Below are 19921 nucleotides of genomic sequence, written 5' to 3' on the forward strand. Positions count from 1 at the left end.
AATATAAATCTCAAATAAACGACCTAACCTTACACCTAAAGCAACTAGAGAAAGAAGAACAAAGAAAACCCAAAGTCAGCAGAAGGAAAGAAATCATAAAGATCGTAGGAGAAACAAATGAAACAGAAATGAAGAAAACAATAGCAAAGATCAGTAAAACTAAAAGTCGGTTCTTTGAAAAGATAAAAAACATTGATAAACCTTTAGCCAGACCCATTAAGAAAAAAAGAGAGAGGACGCAAATCAGTAAAATTAGAAATGAAAAAGGAGAAATCACAACTGACACCACAGAAATACAAAGGATTACAAGAGACTACTACAAACAACTATATGCCAATAAAATGGACAACCTGGAAGAAATGGACAAATTCTTGGAAAGTTACAATTTTCCAAGACTGAACCAGGAAGAACTAGAAAATATAAACAGACCTATCACAAATAATGAAATTGAAACCATAATTAAAAATCTTCCAACAAACAAAAGTCCAGGACCAGATGGCTTCACAGGTGAATTCTATCAAACATTTGCAGAAGAGCTAATGCCCATCCTTCTCAAACTCTTCCAAAAAACTGCAGAGGGAAAAATACTCCCAAATTCATTCTATGAAGCCACCATCACCCTGATACCAAAACCAGACAAAGATATCACAAAAAAAGAAAATTAGACCAGTATCACTGATGAACACAGATGCAAAAATCCTCAACAAAATACTAGCAAACAGAATCCAACACATTAAAAGGATCATACACCACAATCAAGTGGGATTTACCCCAGGAATGCAAGGATTCTTCATTATACACAAATCAATCAATGTGATACACCATATTAACAAATTAAGGAATAAAAACCATATGATCATCTCAATAGATGCAGAAAAAGCTTTTGACAAAATTCAACACCCATTTATGATAAAACCTCTACAGAAAATGGGCATAGAGGGAACCTACCTCAACATAATAAAGTCCATATATGACAAACCCACAGCAAACATCACACTGAATGGTAAAAAACTGAAAGCATTTCCACTAAGATCAGGAACAAGACAAGGATGTCCACTCTCACCACTCTTATTCAACATAGTTTTGGAAGTCCTAGGCACGGCAATCAGAGAAGAAAAAGAAATAAAAGGAATACAAATTGGAAAAGAAGAAGTCAAACTGTCACTGTTTGCAGATGACATGATACTATACATAGAAAACCCTAAAGATGCCACCAGAAAACTACTAGGACTAACCAATGAATTTGGTAAAGTTGCAGGATACAAAATTAATGCACAGAAATCTCTGGCATTCCTATACACTAACAATGAAAACTCAGAAAGAGAAATCAAGGAAACAATTCCATTTACCATCACAACAAAAAGAATAAAATACCTAGGAATAAACCTACCCAAGGAAGCAAAAGACTTGTACTTAGAAAACTATAAAACACTGATGAAAGAAATCAAAGATGACACAAACAGATGGAGAGACACACCATGTTCTTGGATTGGAAGAATCAATATTGTGAAAATGACTATACTACCCAAAGCAATCTACAGATTCAATGCAATCCCTATCAAACTACCAGTGGCATTCTTCACAGAATTTGAACAAAAATTTTTACAATTTGTATGGAAACACAAAAGATCCCAAATAGCCAAAGCAATCTTGAGGGAAAAAACAGAGCTGGAGGAATCAAGCTACCTGACTTCAAACTACACTACAGAGCTACAGTAATCAAGACAGTATGGTACTGGCACAAAAACAGAAATATAGATCAGTAGTACAGGATAGAAAGCCCAGAGAGAAACCCACGCACCTATGGTCACCTTATCTTTGATAAAGGAGGCAAGAATATACAATGGAGAAAAGACAGCCTCTTCAATAAATGGTGCTGGGAAAACTGGACAGCTACATGTAAAAGAATGAAATTAGAACACTCCCTAACACCATACATAAAAATAAACTCCAAATGGATTAAAGACCTAAATGTAAGACAGGACACTATAAAACTCTTAGAGGAAAATATAGGCAGAACACTCTTTGACATAAACCACAGCAAGATCTTTTTTCACCCACCTCCTAGAATAATGAAAATACAAACAAAACTAAACAAATGGGACCCAATTAAACTTAAAAGCCTTTGCACAGCAAAGGAAACCATAAACAAGACAAAAAGACAACCTTCAGAATGGGAGAAAATATTTGCAAATGAAGCAATGGACTAAGGTTTTTTTCTCCAAAATATACAAACAGCTCATGGAGCTCAGTATCAAAAAAATAAACCACCCAATTAAAAAATGGGCAGAAGACCTAAACAGATATTTCATCAAAGAAGACATACAGATGGCCAAGAAGCACATGAAAAGAGGCTCAACATCACTAATTATTCGAGAAATGCAAATCAAAACTACAGTGAGGTATCACCTCACACCGGTCGGAATGGCCATCATCAAAAAATCTACAATAAATGCTGGAGAGGGTGTGGAGAAAAGGGAACCCTTTTGCACTGTTGGTGGGAATGTAAATTGATACAGCCACTATGGAGAACAGTTATGGAGGTTCCTTAAAAAACTAAAAATAAAACTACCACATGACCCAGCAATCCCACTACTGGGCATATACCCTGAGAAAACCATAATTCAAAAGGACACATAGGGCTTCCCTGGTGGCACAGTGGTTAAGAATCTACCTGCCAATGCAGGGGACACAGGTTTGAGCCCTGGTCCAAGAGGATCCCACATGCCGCGGAACAACTAAGCCCGTGCACCACAAATACTGAGCCTGCACTCTAGAGTCCCTGATCCACAACTACTGAAGACTGTGTGCCTAGAGCCCATGCTCCACAACAAGAGAGGCTATTGCAATGAGAAGTCCACGCACCGCAACAAAGAGTAGCCCCCGCTCACTGCAACTAGAAGAAGCCTGCATGCAGCAGCGAAGACCCAACTTAGCCAAAAAAAAAAATTAAAAAAAAAAAAAGGACACATGTACCCCAATGTTCATTGCAGCACTATTTACAATAGACAGGACATGGAAACAACCTAAATGTCCAACAACAGATGAATGGATAAGGAAGATGTTGTACATATATACAATGGAATATTACTCAGCCGTAAAAAGGAACAGAATTGGGTCATTTGTAGAGATGTAGATGGACCTACAGTCTGTCATACAGAGTGAAATAAGCCAGAAAGAGAAAAACAAGTATCATGTATTAATGCATATATGTGGAATCTAGAAAAATGGTACAGATGAACCTATTTGTAGGGCAGGAATAGAGACACAGACGTAGAGAACGGACATGCGGACACAGCGGGGGAAGGGGAGTGTGGGACGAATTGGGAGATTAGGTTTGACATAAATACACTACCATGGGGAAAATAGATAGTGGGAACCTGCTGTATAGCACAGGGAGCTCAGCTCGGTGCTCTGTGATGACCTAGATGGGGGGAGGAAGGGGGGGAGGGAGGTCCAAGAGGGTGGGGATATAGGTATACATATAGCTGATTCACTTCACTGTACAGCAGAAAGTAACATAACATTGTAAAGCAATTTTACTCCAATTAAAAAAAAAAAAAACCAAAAAGACAGAAAATAACAAGAGCTGATGAGGATGTGGAGGAATTGGAACCCTCAAACACTGCTGGTGGAAATGTGAAATGGTGCAGCCACTTTGGAAAACAGTTCAACAGTTCCTCTAAACATAGAGTTCCCATATGATCCAGCAATCCCATTCCTAGGTATATACACTCAAGAGAACTGTAAACATATGTCCACAGAATAACTTGTACACAAATGTTCATAGCAGAATTATTCATAACAACCAAAAGCAGAAACTCAAGAATATACTGATAAATGGATAAATAATATGTCATATGTCCATAAAATAGAATATTATTTGGCAAAAAAAAAGAAATGAAATACTGATACATGCTACAACATGGACCTTGAAAACATGCTAATTCAAAGAAGCCATTCTTAAAGGATGACATATTACATGATTTGATTTATAAGAAATGTCTAGAATAGTCAAATCTATAGAGATAGAAAGCAGATTATTGGTTGCCGAGGGCCAGGGGAGAGGGATGACAGATTGGGGGAGAATGTGGGATTTCTTTTTGAAGTGATGAAAATGTTTAAAAATTAATTATGGTGATGGCTGCATAAAACTCTGTGAATATCGAGTTGCACACTTTAAATGGGTGAACGGGATAGTATATGAATTGTACCTCAATAAAGCCACTAGAAAAAAATAAGTGTCAAAGATAATGATGTAATATATTCCATATGGTAAATGAAAGTAAATAAAACAAAATTCAAGAGCATGAAATAAAAACTAAGAGTCTACCGCCCACAGACTTTACTCAAAGTACCTAAGGAACCCATCAACAGAGTAGTAAACCTAGAAGGAAGCCATGACACTCAGAGAGTTTGGAACATTTTGCTATAAATTTAATTAATCACTGAGTGCAAAAGAGTAGCAGCTACTGAAGTGTTTTTTAACAACAGAAGAACTAAAGTTCTAGACACAAAGAAGGAAAACGGGGAGGGGTGGGTTTATTCAGTGGGTAAAGTGTAATAAAGTCCTTTTCTTGCCCAGGAGGGGACTTGAAATACTGTATAACTCCCGACTGTGTTAGATAATTTTAGAATTATAGTATGCTAAAATTTTACAGGTAACACTAAAGGAAAAGAAGCATAGCATATAGCTTCCAAACCAGAAAAAAGGAAAATAAGAGAATAAAGAAAAATCTATCAACATGATAGATGGCAAAAAAGAGGGAAAATAGTAAAACTCCTATATTTGGAAACAAAAAAATATTCAGAGCTGAATTATGAAAGTTCTACATGTCAAGCCTCGAGGATATGGCTAAAGCAGGACTTAGTGATAAATCTGTATCCTTGAACATATTTATTAAAAAATAAGACTGAGTAAACTTAAGTGTTTAACTCAAGGAGCTAAAAATAACAGAGAAAACTCAAGAAAGCAGGAAGACCACACTAAAGATAAGATCAGAACTCAAGGAACCAGAAAAGTAAAAAACAATAGAGAAACTCAGCAAAACTAAAAGCTGACTCTCTGGGAAGACCAATAAAAACAAAGAAATCTACAGCAAGATATCAAGAAAAAAGACAGCAAAAACAAACGACATTAAGAAATAAGCGTATGTGGAACAAATTTTTTAAATTACAAGCAACTACTACAAACAGTTTCATACCAACATATTGAACACATGGATGAAAGAGACTATTTTCCAAACAGATATTACCAAGATTGATTCAAGAAAAAAATTTAAAACCTGAAGAAATCAATAACCATTAAGTATACTAAATCAGTTAAGTCAAACTTACCCCCATACATACCCCAGGCTCACAGTTTTATACATGAACCTTATCAACTCTTCAAAGAACAAAAAATCTCTAACATTTAGAAACTGTTTTATGAGGGCAGCATAACCTTGATGACAAAACTGGAAAGGGACAGTATGGTTTGTTTTTGTTTTTCATTAAAGTTCACCTGCTTTATTATTATTTTTTTCCTTATTAGAGGATAATTGCTCCACAATGTTGTGCCAGTTTCCACTGTACAATGAAGTGCATCAGCCATATGTATATCTATATCCCCCCTCTTGAACCTCCCACCCTCCCCGCCCTCCAGCCCGCCCATCTAGGTCGTCACAGACCACCGAGCTGAGCTTCCTGTGCTTTCTAGCATGCTCATGCCAGCCATCTTTTTTACACATGGTAGTGTATACATGTCACTCCCGATCTCCCAACCCGTCCCACCCTCCCCTCCCTGCCCCACCATGTCCACACATCCGTTCTCTACGTCTATATCTCTATTCCTGCCCTGCAAATAGGTTCAGTACGTTTTAAAACACATGTTTATTTTTTGTGTGACTACAGATGCAAATATACTATAGGTTAATATACTAAATAAAATACAGGTATAGAGTATAAGTAAATTTAATTCAAGTGTATAAAAGAAAACATATACTAATGAGGAAGTGGGGTTTTCTCTATGAATGCAAAGATAACCATCAGAAAAATCTGTCACTGTTAACTCACCATATTAACAGAGTTAGAGACAAAAAAGCATACGATCTAGGGGCACAAGGGAACTTCATGAGTGATGAAAAATCCTATATCTGAATTGTGGTCACAGTTACATAGTTGTATACATTTGTCAAAACTCAAACTGTATGCATAAAATGGATGTATTTTATTATATGTAAATTATACCTCAATAAAGTTGGTCAAACAAGTATATGATCTCAGTTGATGCAAAAGAAGTGTTCAATAAAACTAAACATTTATTCATAATTTTAAAATATCATGGCCACTGGGCTTCCCTGGTGGCACAGTGGTTAAGAATCTGCCTGCCAATGCAGGGGACATGGGTTCGAGCCCTGGTCCAGGAAGATCCCACATGCCGCGGAGCAACTAAGCCCGTGCACCACAACTACTGAACCTGCACTCTAGAGCCCGCGAGCCACAACTACAGTGCCCGCATGCTGCAACTACCGAAGTCCGCACGCCTAGAGCCCGTGCTCCGCGACAAGAGAAGCCACCACAATGAGAAGCCCGTGCACCGTAACCAAGAGTAGCCCCTGCTCACCACAATTAGAGAAATGCCGCGCAGCAACGAAGACCAAATGCAGCCAAAAATAAATAAATAAAATAAATTTTAAAAATATATATATATCATGGCCACTATCATTACTAGTATTCAATATTACACTGGAGGTTGTTTTTTTTTTTGGTTTTTGGGTTTTTTTCCTTAAAAAATTTTTTGTTGAAGTATAGTTGATTTATAATGCTGTGTTAGTTTCTGGGGTACAGCAAGCTGATTCAGTTATACATATATATATATTCTTTTTCATATTCTTTTCCATTATGGTTTATTATAGGACATTGAATATAGTTCCCTGTGCTATACATTAGGACCTTGTTGTTTATCTATTTTATATGTAGTAGTTTGTATCTGCTAATCCCAAACTCCTGATTTATCTCTCCCGCACCCCCTAAATATTTATAATGGAGGCTCTAATCAATGTAATAATAAGACAAAAATAGAACATGTATAAAGTTAGGAAAAAGATAAAACCTAGCATTACTTGCAAATGATATGATTATCTACATTTTTAAAAATCTAGTTGAAATTAGATAATTAGAATAAGAGTTCGGCAAATAAAGATCGACGGTATTCCTAAACACCAGGAATATTCAATTACAATGTGTAATCCCAAAATGTTACCATTTACAATAGCTACAAAAAGGTATCTAGGAACAAATAAAAGATGTGTAAAACCTATGTGGAGAAATTTATAAAATACTATTTTTTTCTTAAAACCATCTTTATTACATGTCTTTAAACACTTCTCTACATGCATTACAGAATATCTTATCACATCCAGTCCCTTAAATAACACTGTTTTCAACATAGCAAGCAGGCAGCACTCTTATAAACATCTTTATTACATGTGTTTATAAAACACTATTGGAGGACATTTTGAAAAACCCAAAATGAGATATAATATGTTCACAAATGGGAAGACATATATTGTAAACGTGGTACTTCTCTCCAAATTTATCTATAAATTAAATGCAATTCCAATCAAATCCCAATAAGATTTTTCAAGCAATTTTACAGTTGATCCTAACAATTCCTATGGAAGAGTAAAGGGCCAAAAACAGGCAACAAAATTTGGAAGAAATTGCAAGATATCAAGTCTTCTTTTAAACTACAGAAACTTAAAAAGTGTGGTAAAAAAAAAAGTGTGGTAATGGTGCTGAGACAGCCAAGTCAACCAATAACGTTAAAAAGAGAATCCGGGGGAATTCCCTGGTGGTCCAGTGGTTAAGACTCCACACTTTCACTGCAAGGGCCAGGGTTCAATCCCTGGTCAGGAAACTGAGATCCCACAAGCCGCGTGGCCAGAAAAAAAAAAAAAAAAAAGAAAAAGAGAGACAGAGCGCAGAAACAGACCCCCAAATACATGGAAACTTAGTATATTAGAGAGTGACATTACAAAGCAGTGGAAAAGAGATGGACTATTCAATAAATGATGCTAGGACAACTGGCTACCAGTACAGTAGAAGTTAGATCCCTTCCTTATAAAATTTTTTTAAAAATTCAGTTGTATTCAAGTCCTAAACATGATAATCAAAAGTCTATAAATAAAATAACAAAGGATCTTTATGTCATTCAGATAGACACTTAAAGACACTGAAAGAGCATTTATAATGGAAAAACTCTGGTAAATCCGACTACATTAAAACTTATGTAAACATATATAAAAGGACATTATAAAGTTATAAGACAAGCCAAAAATTTAGAGCAAATATTTACAGTGCTTGTAACACAAATATCCATAATGTGTATGTGCATGTATGTTCATGTGCCTGTGTATATGACTCTTAGAAATGAATAAGGAAAATTCAGATAACCCAACCGAAAAACAGGCAAAGAATATAAATAGGCAATTCAAGGATGCTCAACCTCACTTTAAATACTACCGCATGTCCATCAAATTGGCAGAAAAAAAAAAAATACAGAAAGCCTGACGGTAATAATTGTTGGCAAAATGTAGAGAAGCAAGAACTCTCAAACATTGCTGGTGGGACGGTAAACTGATACGACTCTTTTGGAAGGGTAGTAAAGCTCATATGTAATAAAGCTAAACAGAGACAAGCCCTGTGGACCTAGAAATTTTGCTTTCAGAAATCTACCCCAGAAAATCTGTGACATATTTACACTTTACAAGGACACAGGTATAAAAATATTCATTGTAATATTGTTTATAACAGCCAAAAATAAAGAAACTAAGTGTCCCTCAGTAGAGGAATGGATTTACAGAGGTATATTCATACTCAGGAATATTATTTAGAAACTAAATGAATAAAGAGATGTGTGTATAAAATATTGAGTGAGGAAAATAAGTTGCAGAATGATATGATTGGTATGATACAATTTATGTAAAATTTTAAAACAAATGCCATATATTGTTTATGGATACATTGATAAAGTATCAATAAAAGCATAAGAACATGGATAGGAAGGAACCACTAACCTTGAGGATGGTGGTTACTTCTGAAGTAAGAGGGAGTGGAATGGGATGGTGAAGGGTACAAAGAAAGTTTCAACTGTATCCATACCTTTTAATTCCTATGAAGGTCTGATCCAAGTTTGGCAAAATATGAATAGCCCTTAAAAATAAGTGGTAGGGGGCTTCCCTGGTGGCGCAGTGGTTGAGAGTCTGCCTGCTAATGCAGGGGACACGGGTTCGGGCCCTGGTCTGGGAAGATCCCACATGCTGCGGAGTGACTGGGCCTGTGAGCCACAACTACTGAGCCTGTGCGTCTGGAGCCTGTGCTCCGCAACAAGAGAGGCCGCGATAGTGAGAGGCCCGCGCACCGCGATGAAGAGTGGCCCCCGCTTGCCACAACTAGAGAAAGCCCTCGCACAGAAACGAAGACCCAACACAGCCCAAAATAAATAAATAAATAAATAAATAAACACAATTTTGAGAAAAAAAAAAATAAGTGGTAGGTACAAAGATGTTCATTATGTTATACTCCATGTTTTCTATACGTTTGAAATATTTCAAAGAATTTTTTAAAAAATCAACTCTGATGTGTATGCAATGGATTGGAAGAGAGTAAGAGTGAAACAGAAGACCTTCAGGAAAGCATCTCTACAAATCCTGGCTAGAGTGATGGTGACCTAGATTAGAGGTGATAATAGAGAGGTGAAGAGAAGTGGATGAACGTGAGATTATATTTCAAAGGAATAATTTGTAGGACTTATTGATGGATTGTAGATGAGGAGTTCAGGAGAGGAAAGAATCAAAGTTGACTTCTCACTAAAGCAGTACGTAGGTGAAGGTGTTGTTTACTCAGATGGGGAAAACCGGGAATGGAATCAGTTGGAGAGCATGAAAGAATCCTGTTTTATGTTCATCTCTTATTTCTACTCAGACATAAGCTCTTTACGGGGAGAATCCTTTTTATCTCCATATCCCCCAGAGTTACTAACATAACTATGCCAAATAACTGTTATATACATTGCTTAAGTAACATGTTTTGAAAACTAGACAGCCTTCTTTAAAAGTGTCAGCTTTCAAATAAGCCTGATATCACTTAATATTCTAATAACAAACAAACAAAATTCCAAGAAGTTCCCTAAAAAGTTTTCCCATGTAACTTATTCAGAGTTTTAACTTCTACACAAATTTATGCTTTCCACTTTTCTCCTAAGCCATTTTAATTAATTTCATATGATTTTATCAGTTGAATGTATTATAAGCTATGTAGTATTATAAGGTGTACCACTGTAAAAGGGATAGGATTTATTTATTTATTTATTTTTAATAAATTCATTTATTTATTTTTGGCTGCATTGGGTCTTCATTGCCGTGTGCAGGCTCCTCATTGTGGTGGCTTCTCTTGTTGTGGAGCACGGGCTTCAGTAGTTGTGGCATGTGGGCTCAGTAGTTGTGGCACACGGGCTTAGTTGCTCCACGGCATGTGGGACCTTCCCGGACCAAGGCTTGAACCCATGTCCCCTGCACTGGCAAGTGGATTCTTAACCACTGCACCACCAGGGAAGCCCAGGGATAGGATTTATAATAGGGTTATTATTACATAGCATCTCCTTATAAACTACTACTTATATATTTTAGTTACAGTTTATAGACCCCCTTATCTCATGTGATTCATAACAACCTCAATGAGTAGGCAGGACATTTCTATAACATTTAGTGACAGAGCTGGAATTCACACCTAAAGCATCAGGCTATGTAGACTTCATCATAAAGAAACCTGTGACTTGCCCAAGTCACAAGTTTCAAGTGACTTCCTCAAGGACATTCAGCTAATAAAACTATAAGTTAATTTTGCTGTGCTTAAAGAGCTGTTGCTATTCTAAGCTTATAAACATTATGAAAATGTATAATGACAAAAATCTCAAAATTTATCCAAAAGATAGATTCTAATTATTTGATTAACTGTGAAGTCAGAATCACACGACAAAGAAGATTTTTCCACTAATACTACATAACTGGAATGGTAGGAAGAAAATCATGTAGACCGTCAAAGGATCATTTAAATAAACCGGTTTTCCCTCCTAAGATAAAAAGGTTACCAAGTTTCTTTGGAGAATTAACTATAGTTAAAAAGTAATACTTGAGTATATTGTGATAACACATTTTTCAATTATTATTTTTTTGTTGTTCAAACCAAAACAAGTATATGTCAACCACTGCATTTTGGCAACTAACCCTTTTTAGTGAACCATGACAATTAAGTGTTAGGTCCTAAGGTCAATTTTTATTATCAAATACAGTGAGTGCTGTGATTTTAACCAATTTCAGAGTATCTTTACTTCCCCCTCTCAGTTTATCCCATTGGCTTGGGACACTTAAGAAGGGCAAGGGGACATGTTAGAAAGTAAATCAGAATTCAACAAGGGCGAGGTACTCAAAGCCATAAGTATAGAAATCCCATACAAATAAATGAAGGTCTTAACTGTTTTACTGATACTTCAGAAATGGTACTCTTGAGCACCAAAGGCAAATTTCAAAAGGTCTCAAGAAAACTGCTAGAAATTTTTAAATGTGAGAATAGAGTCATTTAAAAATACATATGATCCACATTTTTAGCAAAGTCAGTTCTATTGCTGGATTTACAAAATTGGTATAAATTTTATTTCTTTGTGATTTAGAGGGTGCACCTAAGTGGACACAGAATTGAGTTCAAAGGCATAACAAGTGTATGTACCTCTTCTTAAGTTCAACATTATATTTTTGTTGGATTTTATTCTGTAAATGATGAGAAACCAGTGATGGTTATCACACTGAGGAGAGACACCATGAGTGCTTTAATAGTATAACTTTGGCTGTAATGCAAAGAATGGATGGTTTAATAGCATTAGAGATGGGAGGGTATTATAACAGAAGTTAGAGATTGACAAGGTGTTATAATAGTCTAGGTCAGGAGAGTGCTTAATAAAAGTCCAGCTTCCTGGGTCCTAGCCCTGGAGATTCTGAGTTGGAAGGTTTAGAGCAAGTTCTTATAATCCTAAGGGAAAAAAAGACTTAAACACTGATGACTGGTAGTGAGTTAGAGCATCAAAGGGAAGATAACCTTGATGCTGAAACCTTTTAAGAGTATCAGGAACTCCTGAAAATTACAAGCTCATGCTTCACTTTTACCATAAACACTGACTCACCTGGATCAGGGTCATATTTTAGGTCCAATGAATGTACAACAGGGTGGTATTGCTTCTAAACATAAAATAAAACAGATTTAATTTAACAACTTAGTGCCTCATACAAACATTTCCTTCAGTTTATGCAAGCAAATATATTATTAGTCAGTAGTACCATTCTTTTGCCAAAAAAACCCCACAAAAAAATAAAAACAAACAAAAAACCCCAAAATTAGATCCTGAAAATCTGTAGCGAAGGGAGGAGAAAAGAAGAAAAGATCAAACTAAGTCTGAATTATACCTTTTATAGTATTGCCACCTACTGCATACACTAAGATATAGCACCATAAAAAAGCAGAAGAGGGAATTCCCTGGTGGTCCAGTGGTTAGGACTCCACGCTTTTGTTGCTGAGGGTCAGGGTTCGATCCCTGGCCAAGGAACTAAGGTGCAGCCAAAAAAAAAAAAAAACCAGGAAAAAAAAAATGCATGAGAAAAGCAATCAAGCAAATTAGAGGCATAGAGATGGAATCTCGTGTTTATAAAGTACCAGGTAGTTTTCAAATTATGAATGGACTGTTTTTCAAAAGTTCATTTTAAGACAAGTGTTTAGAACTCAGAACTCATATTCCCACAGAAACTCTGTTTTAAAAAGTGGCCAGGCCACTACCACATCAGCACACTAATGCCTACCTACATATCCTGTGATACACTGGGACTGCAATAGCAGAACTATAAGAACGGGATCCAAAATTCAGGCAAAAAAAAGCGAAGAATGTCTCTCCTTTCTCTTGCCCAAAGTAGCAGGAGCCAAAAAGGTTTTTTGTTTGTTGTTGTTGTCTGTTTTTTAAAAAAGCTGTCTTTAGTATCCTCACCTCATCCATTTTGCATCAATTTTAAACTTCCACAGCAGTACCCCACCTAGGCCGGCCAACTTCCTTTCTTTTATGCAATACTGATTACTAGGTTTCGGTGGGGGAGGAAGGGTAGTAATAGAGAGGGAGATGCTGGAAAATAAATACATTTTGAATGTTTTTCCCGAGGAAACTTTAAAAGTGGATGAGGCAAAGGGAGTGGGGTATTTCTTGGAGGACTGACTTCTATGGAAGAAAAAAATGAAAAATTTTGCTTATAATCATTTTTTTCTCACAGAATGATAACCAAAATGTTTTAGAGAAAGTACCTGTCTTCACTCTCTAAAACAATTCCTGAAAGGAAAGCAACTAGAAAATTTATATGTGAAAGTATGCTAATTTCAAAAACTAATGACAAAAAGTAAAGCACAATCGAAAGCAACATGTATGTCTCACTCCAGAGGCAATGCCATTCCCAGCAAACCTACTTCCACCTCATCATGATTTTTGGAGCAAAACAAATTATACACAATTCATAAAGCAAATTTTGGTGTTATAAAACAGGTAGTCAATCTTCATCATCGATTTAACTAAAGGGTCTTCCAAAATACATAAACATATACAAATAATGTGCCAAACACAAATGACGGATAGAAGGAAAAGGCTTAAAAAATACATTTCTTTTTCCCTCCTGGCCTCAGAATTAAGTCACTGTCAGTCTTCCATCTTCAAATTCTATTTTATTTTATCATCAGCTGTATTCAAAACCTAGTGTGACTTAGGAGGAGACAAACAGTAGTAACTGAGGCAGGAAAGATAAAGAAAACAAAATGTCATTTACCTCCACTTGGATCTCATACTTTAATTTTTTTACTGTAGTAAAATAGACATTACATAAAATTTACTATTTTAAAGGTAAATCATCTTACCAGAATTTCTTGTTTTGCTTTTATGATTTTGATGACACATTCAAGGATCTTTCTGGGATACTGCTTACGTTTTGTGGTTATATCGACTATGATTTCATCAAACTGGTCTTCAAGGACTTTGATATCAGAATCTATTTCAAGGGAAAAATAATATCAAAAAATTCCTTAAAACACATTTTTTAATATTCTATATGAAAATGTAACATAATAAACTAAATTTAGAAAACACAAAATTTAAAGAAAACAAATATGGCAAGTTAATGGATGCCCCGCTTTGGTAACTGATTCATTTATTCATTGAACAGTCGATTACTTACTGAGCCCCTACAGGAAGCCAAGCCTAAATCAGAAAATACAAAGATGAACATAACATAATCCCTGTTCTCTAAGAGCTCACGGTTCACTGCAAGAAACAGACATACAACTGCAAAACAACTGAATACATACAGTAGAGGTATGAACAAAATGCTATCAGGACAAAGAACAGTGGAACACTAACTCTGCCTTGGGAATTTAAGACTTTAAAGAGAAAATAACATTTGATTTGGAACTTGAAATATAAGTGTAAATCCATTACATAAAAAAAGGTAGGGAAAAAAATAATAGGGAGATGCATTTGAGGCAGAGAAAACAGTATCTGCAAGATCAAAGAGTCTTTAGGAAACAGAAAAAGATCTAAATGGCTGCAGGTTAAAGTATAAGGAAAAAAGGATGATAATATATACAAGAGCCACACTGTAAAGAACATTAACATCAGGGATGCTAACAAGTTTTGACTTTATCATGTGCTGAACCAAAGCCGTGACAATAGCAGTGAGTGGAGTAGCTAAATCTGAAACAGGCACAACTGGATAAATGGTAGGAAAACGTAAAAGATATGGTGACTTTAGAGTTTCTTCGATTTGGCTAAAGCTATCTTATCAGTTGCTTTCCTATGTTTTAAAGTACAGTTGACCCTTGAACAACGTGGAGGTTGGGGCACCAACCATCCTTGCCGTCGAAAATCCAAGCATAACTTTATAGTTTGCCCTCCGTGGAAACTTTAGAGTTTCCACATCTGTGGATTCAACCAACTACAAATGGTATCGTACTGTATTTGGTGAAAAAAATCCCTGTATAAGTGGACTCTTGCAGTTCAAACCTGAGTTGTTCAAGAGTCAAATGTACTGATTCTCAAACTCTGAAAGAATGAATAATCACCTGGGGAACTTGTCAGAAGTGCAGAAATTTCTTTTGACTTTTTAAAAAACAGCTTTATTGAGGTGTAACTGTCATACAGTGAGCTGCACATATTTAAAGTATACGATTTGATAAGTTTTGACATATGTGTATACCCTTGAAACCACCACTACAGTCAAGATAATGAACACAACCATCACCCCTAAAAGTTTCCTAATGCTCCCTTGTAATCTCTCCCTCCTGCTCCTCCCAAACTGCTCTCTATCCCCAGGCAATCACCGATCAAATTTTTGTCACTATATTCTAGTTTTCATTTCCTAGAATCTTATATAAATGAAATCATACAGTACATACTCTTTGGTAAGGAGAAGTGCAGAAATTTTGATTCCTAGTAGAGTTCTCTGGAATGGGGCCCAGAAATTAAGCACCCCAGATGAAATTAATGCAGGGGATACATCAACTTTATTTTGAAAATCACTTTAAAAAGTAGCAAATATTAAGTAGCTAAAAATACTAAAGAGCTAGGTCCTCAGCTTAACTGGTCTTACGTCATTTGTGTTCTGCTATGTCAAAGTCTATGACAGAAATAGATCTATTTATGTTATTGAGTAGAGCTTCATTAGGGAGAAGTCTGAAACGTTACATATTTTGAGAACATTTTGAGACACTGCTGACATACATCAGCATAAACATATATATCATAAAGATTAATGAGGTATATATCATGTATGGTCTTCCATTCGTGAAAAGAATATTCACTAAGTCCAATTAAATTACTTCTTCTGAGAGTATTATAAAATATAGTCATTTTTTACTTTGAATACTCATTTAAATGAGCAGTCTTCCCTATATTTTAATTTATTATTTAAAAAGTTCAATCACTAGCCTGAAAGGAATATTGTAACTATTTCACAATCAGTTTAAAAAAACAAGTCTCCCAGCTAAATCTTCCATGTAGAGAAGAAAATGGTTTCTTAGCGCCACCTAATGATAAAGCTACAAAACTGAAATGTATAAATTTGAGCAGGGAAGAACTTGTTATTTAATCTAACAAACATGTACTGTGTGCCAAGCCAAGTACTGAAAACATAGTGATGAGAAAAAATATATATAATCCCTGCTCTCAAGGAACTTATCTTTTAATTCTTAAATGTGTCAGGTCCGGCCTTCTGAATTCAAGTCCTTTCAGGGTAGAAGGGCAGGGAGGAAGTTGGTTTCATTTGCACATTCATTCATTCTTTTATTCATTCACTCATTTGCACAATGATCTCAATGAACAAAACAGACAAAAACCTCTGCTCTTGTGAAGCTTACTTATTGATTCTATGTATTAGATCAGACACAGATCCTATTAATTCTACCTGCTAACATCTCTTGAACCCGTCCTCTTCTCTCCTTTCTTAGGGTAAGTCTTCGCCACCTTTTGGTGTATTACTGCAATAACGTACTAAGGTCTTAGAGGTTCTCCCTTGAATTTCTCCCTTCTCCAATCTGTCCCCAACACAGCCAACAGTTAGCTTTCTAAAACACAAGCCTTTTCTTGTTATAGTAGTGCACCCTTATCTGTGGTTTCACCTTCCGCAGTTTCAGTTACCCACGGTCAACCATGGTCTGAAAATATTACATGGAAAATTTGTAAGTTTTAAATTGTGCACCATTCTGAGTGGCATGATGAAAACCTCGCATCATCCTGCTCTGTCCCACCCAGGACCTGGATCATCCCTTTGTCCAGTGTATCTTGCCCATTAGTCACTTGGTAGCCATTGCTGCAGTATCGTGATGCTTGTTTTCAAGGAACCCTTATTTTATTGATACTTAATAATGGGCCCAAAGCACAAGAGTAGTGATGCTGGCAATTCAAATATGGCAAAGAGAAGCTGTAAAGTGCTTCCGTTAAATCAAAAGGTGAAAGTTCACAACTTAATAAAGGAAAAAAATTGTATGCTGAAGTTGCTAAGATCGACAGTAAGAATAAATCTTCCATCCATGAAATTGTGAAGGAAAAAGAAATCTGTGCTAGCTTTGTGGTCGTACCTCAAACTGCAAAAGTTACAGCCACATTGCATGATAAGTCCTTCGTTAGGATGGAAAAGGCATTAAATTTGTACAATAAGATATTCTGAGAGTGAGGGAGAGAGATCACATTCACATAACTTTCATTACAGTGTATTATTATAATTGTTCTATTTTATTATTAGTCATAGCTGTTAATCTCTTGCTGCGCCTGATTTCTAAATTAAACTTTATCATAGATATATATAGGATGGATAAACAACAAGGTTGTACTGTATAGCACTGGCAACTATATTCAATATTCTGTGACAAACCATAATGGAAAAGAATATGAAAAAGAATATACATATATATGTATAACTGAGTCACTTTACTGTACAGAAAAAATTAACACAACATTGTAAATCAACTGTACTTCAATAAAATTTTTTAAAAAATAGTAGATACAGGGTTTGGTACTATCTGAGATTTCAGGCATCCACTGGGCGTCCTGGAACACATCCCCCTCAGATAAGAAAGGACTACTGTAATTTTACTTTAAAAACCTTCACCAGCTTCCTATTACCTACAGGATAAAGTGCAGATTCCTCAGCATATCCTACAGGGCTTTCTGTGATCTGATCCCAACTTATCTTTTTGGCCACATCTGTCATTAGTTTTCCCAATTCACTGCTGACATTTTGCAAACATATCACTCCTTTGTGCCTTTGCATATGCTTTTCTCTTTGCTTCAAATGTCCTTCCTACCTCCTGTCTAGCACACGCTTACTTATTAAATGCATTTCCTTTAACAACAACCTACTCTGTTACGTCTTCTCCCACTTCCTAAAGAGTAATAGTGATTCTTTGTCCATTTCCTTTCCTTAATGATGAGCTCCTAAATGGTAAGAACCATATCTTTTCATCTATTTCCTGGAATTTGGCATAGTGTCTGGCATTTATCAAGTGCCCTTGAAAGAAGGTAAAAATGTAGTATTCTCAACTATTTCCCCTCAGAGTTATAAGGGGGAAAAGGGATAGAGAATATCCACACTTCAGAGCCATCCACCCAGGCTGCCAACCTGTCAGAAAATACATGGTAATCTATAAACTGATGAATCATATTGCTGAAGGCAGTCTGGACCAAACAATAAAGCAATTCCAAAGTGACTTCAAAGAACAAGAGTCAGATAAACACACAATAGAAGCTGTGTAGTTTGAAAATACTCCTAGGTGATTCTAATACACTGCCCCTCCCCCACTAATTGGCAATCACTCATAGTATCTGGAAAATCTGATGTTATTTTTTCCATTTTAATATATAAACCGGAAAGTGAACTTTGGTGACTTTGAAGAGGATTAATGCCGAGGATTAAACAGTGAAGTCTTCTGGGCAAAGAATTATCTTAATGTTGAGAAGAAAAATTATAGCCACAGAGAATTACTTGATGGGCTTGGAATAAACTCAAGGGTATAAGTGGTTAATCTGAACAGCTAGCAGTGATATCAATCTATGCTGGTCAAATCTCCGTACTATCACCATGGGGACCAACGAGACACTCCAGTCCTCTTACCGGGGCAACCCTTTTCCTGGACATTGCTGGAGAGTTCTGCCTCTCTTCCCACACTGATCATTCTTTTTCTACTACATTTTTACCTTCCTACACTGACCATTTTCTTTCTATTAAAACTTTTATTTCTTTAGATATGTCAACATCATTAGTTAGGGTACAGTCTAGTCTGCTCTAGACCAGGAAAATATTCTGTTTTATTAAGGAGGTTTCTACAAATACTGACCTCATCCTTTACATGGTAGTTTTATAGTTTAACTTCACATTTCTAAGAGCACTTCACTATCTACTCAAAGGATCACTTGTAAAAATACAACTTGGTTTATAAAGTATTAAGCATAGGGACTCTCTGGACCTGTTTCTTCATCCGGGGATAGTTCTACAGTATTTTCCAATAAGCTACTGACAAGGGTACTTTTGAAGTTTAATCAGATGAAAGTCCTGTTGGGAATGCCAGATAGTATATATCAATATAAAGGATCACAGTAACCGCTACGTTGCTTGCCTCAGCTTATGACCTCAATAGTCTTCTAGATTCGTTTTCTCTTTTTTCCAGCAAAGGAACCCTTCCACTAAAGGAATTTTAAAATAAGTGACACTGAAAATGGGGATTAAGAATTAGCACTCAAAATAAAACTAGAGGGAATTCCCCGGCGGTCCAGTGGTTAGGACTCCACACAGGTTCGATCCCTGGTTGGGGAACTAAGACCCTGCAAGCCTCGCAGCACGACCAAAAATAAAATAAAATTAAATTAAATTAATAAATAAAACTAGCCACAAAAATAACTCAGAAATGAATGACAGAGGGACAAAGCGAAATCACATACCCATAAAGTAATTGTCTGAAGCTTCCTGCCATGCTTGCCCATTAATGCTGACATTCTCTTGCACAGCTGATTCAAAAGTCTGCAATAAAGTCACAATAGTCAAGTCATTGAAAATAACTTTAAATACTGAATTCAAACATTTTGGCAAAATAACAATTTCAGAATTTGTGATAGAGAATATTAAAAAAAGTAGCAGGGGCTTCCCTGGTGGCGCAATGGTTAAGAATCCGCCTGCCAATGCAGGGGACACGGGTTCGAGCCCTGGTCCAGGAAGATCCCACATGCCTCGGAGCAACTAAGCCTGTGCACCACAACTACTGAGCCTGCACTCTAGAGTCCGCGTGCCGCAACTACTGAAGCCCGCTCACCTAGAGC

General features: G+C 36.3%; 1 protein-coding gene across 4 annotated transcripts in view; it reads right to left on the reverse strand.

Annotated features, from left to right (window-relative positions):
* The window catches only part of NSL1 (NSL1 component of MIS12 kinetochore complex), a gene marked incomplete at its 5' end in the record, with an annotated part of 81941 nt that overhangs the window by 60169 nt on the left and 1851 nt on the right, over positions 1–19921 (reverse strand). For all 4 annotated transcript variants that reach the window (XM_082472007.1, XM_082472005.1, XM_082472006.1 and 1 more), the window contains 3 exons: positions 12218–12272; positions 13978–14108; positions 19547–19625. In XM_082472007.1, the coding sequence (XP_082328133.1) occupies positions 12218–12272; positions 13978–14108; positions 19547–19625 (265 nt within the window). The remainder of the gene's footprint in view (positions 1–12217; positions 12273–13977; positions 14109–19546; positions 19626–19921) is intronic.

The sequence above is a fragment of the Balaenoptera physalus genome, assembly GCF_965194825.1.
Source record: "Balaenoptera physalus genome assembly, chromosome: 1".
NCBI classification, from domain to species: domain Eukaryota; kingdom Metazoa; phylum Chordata; class Mammalia; order Artiodactyla; family Balaenopteridae; genus Balaenoptera; species Balaenoptera physalus.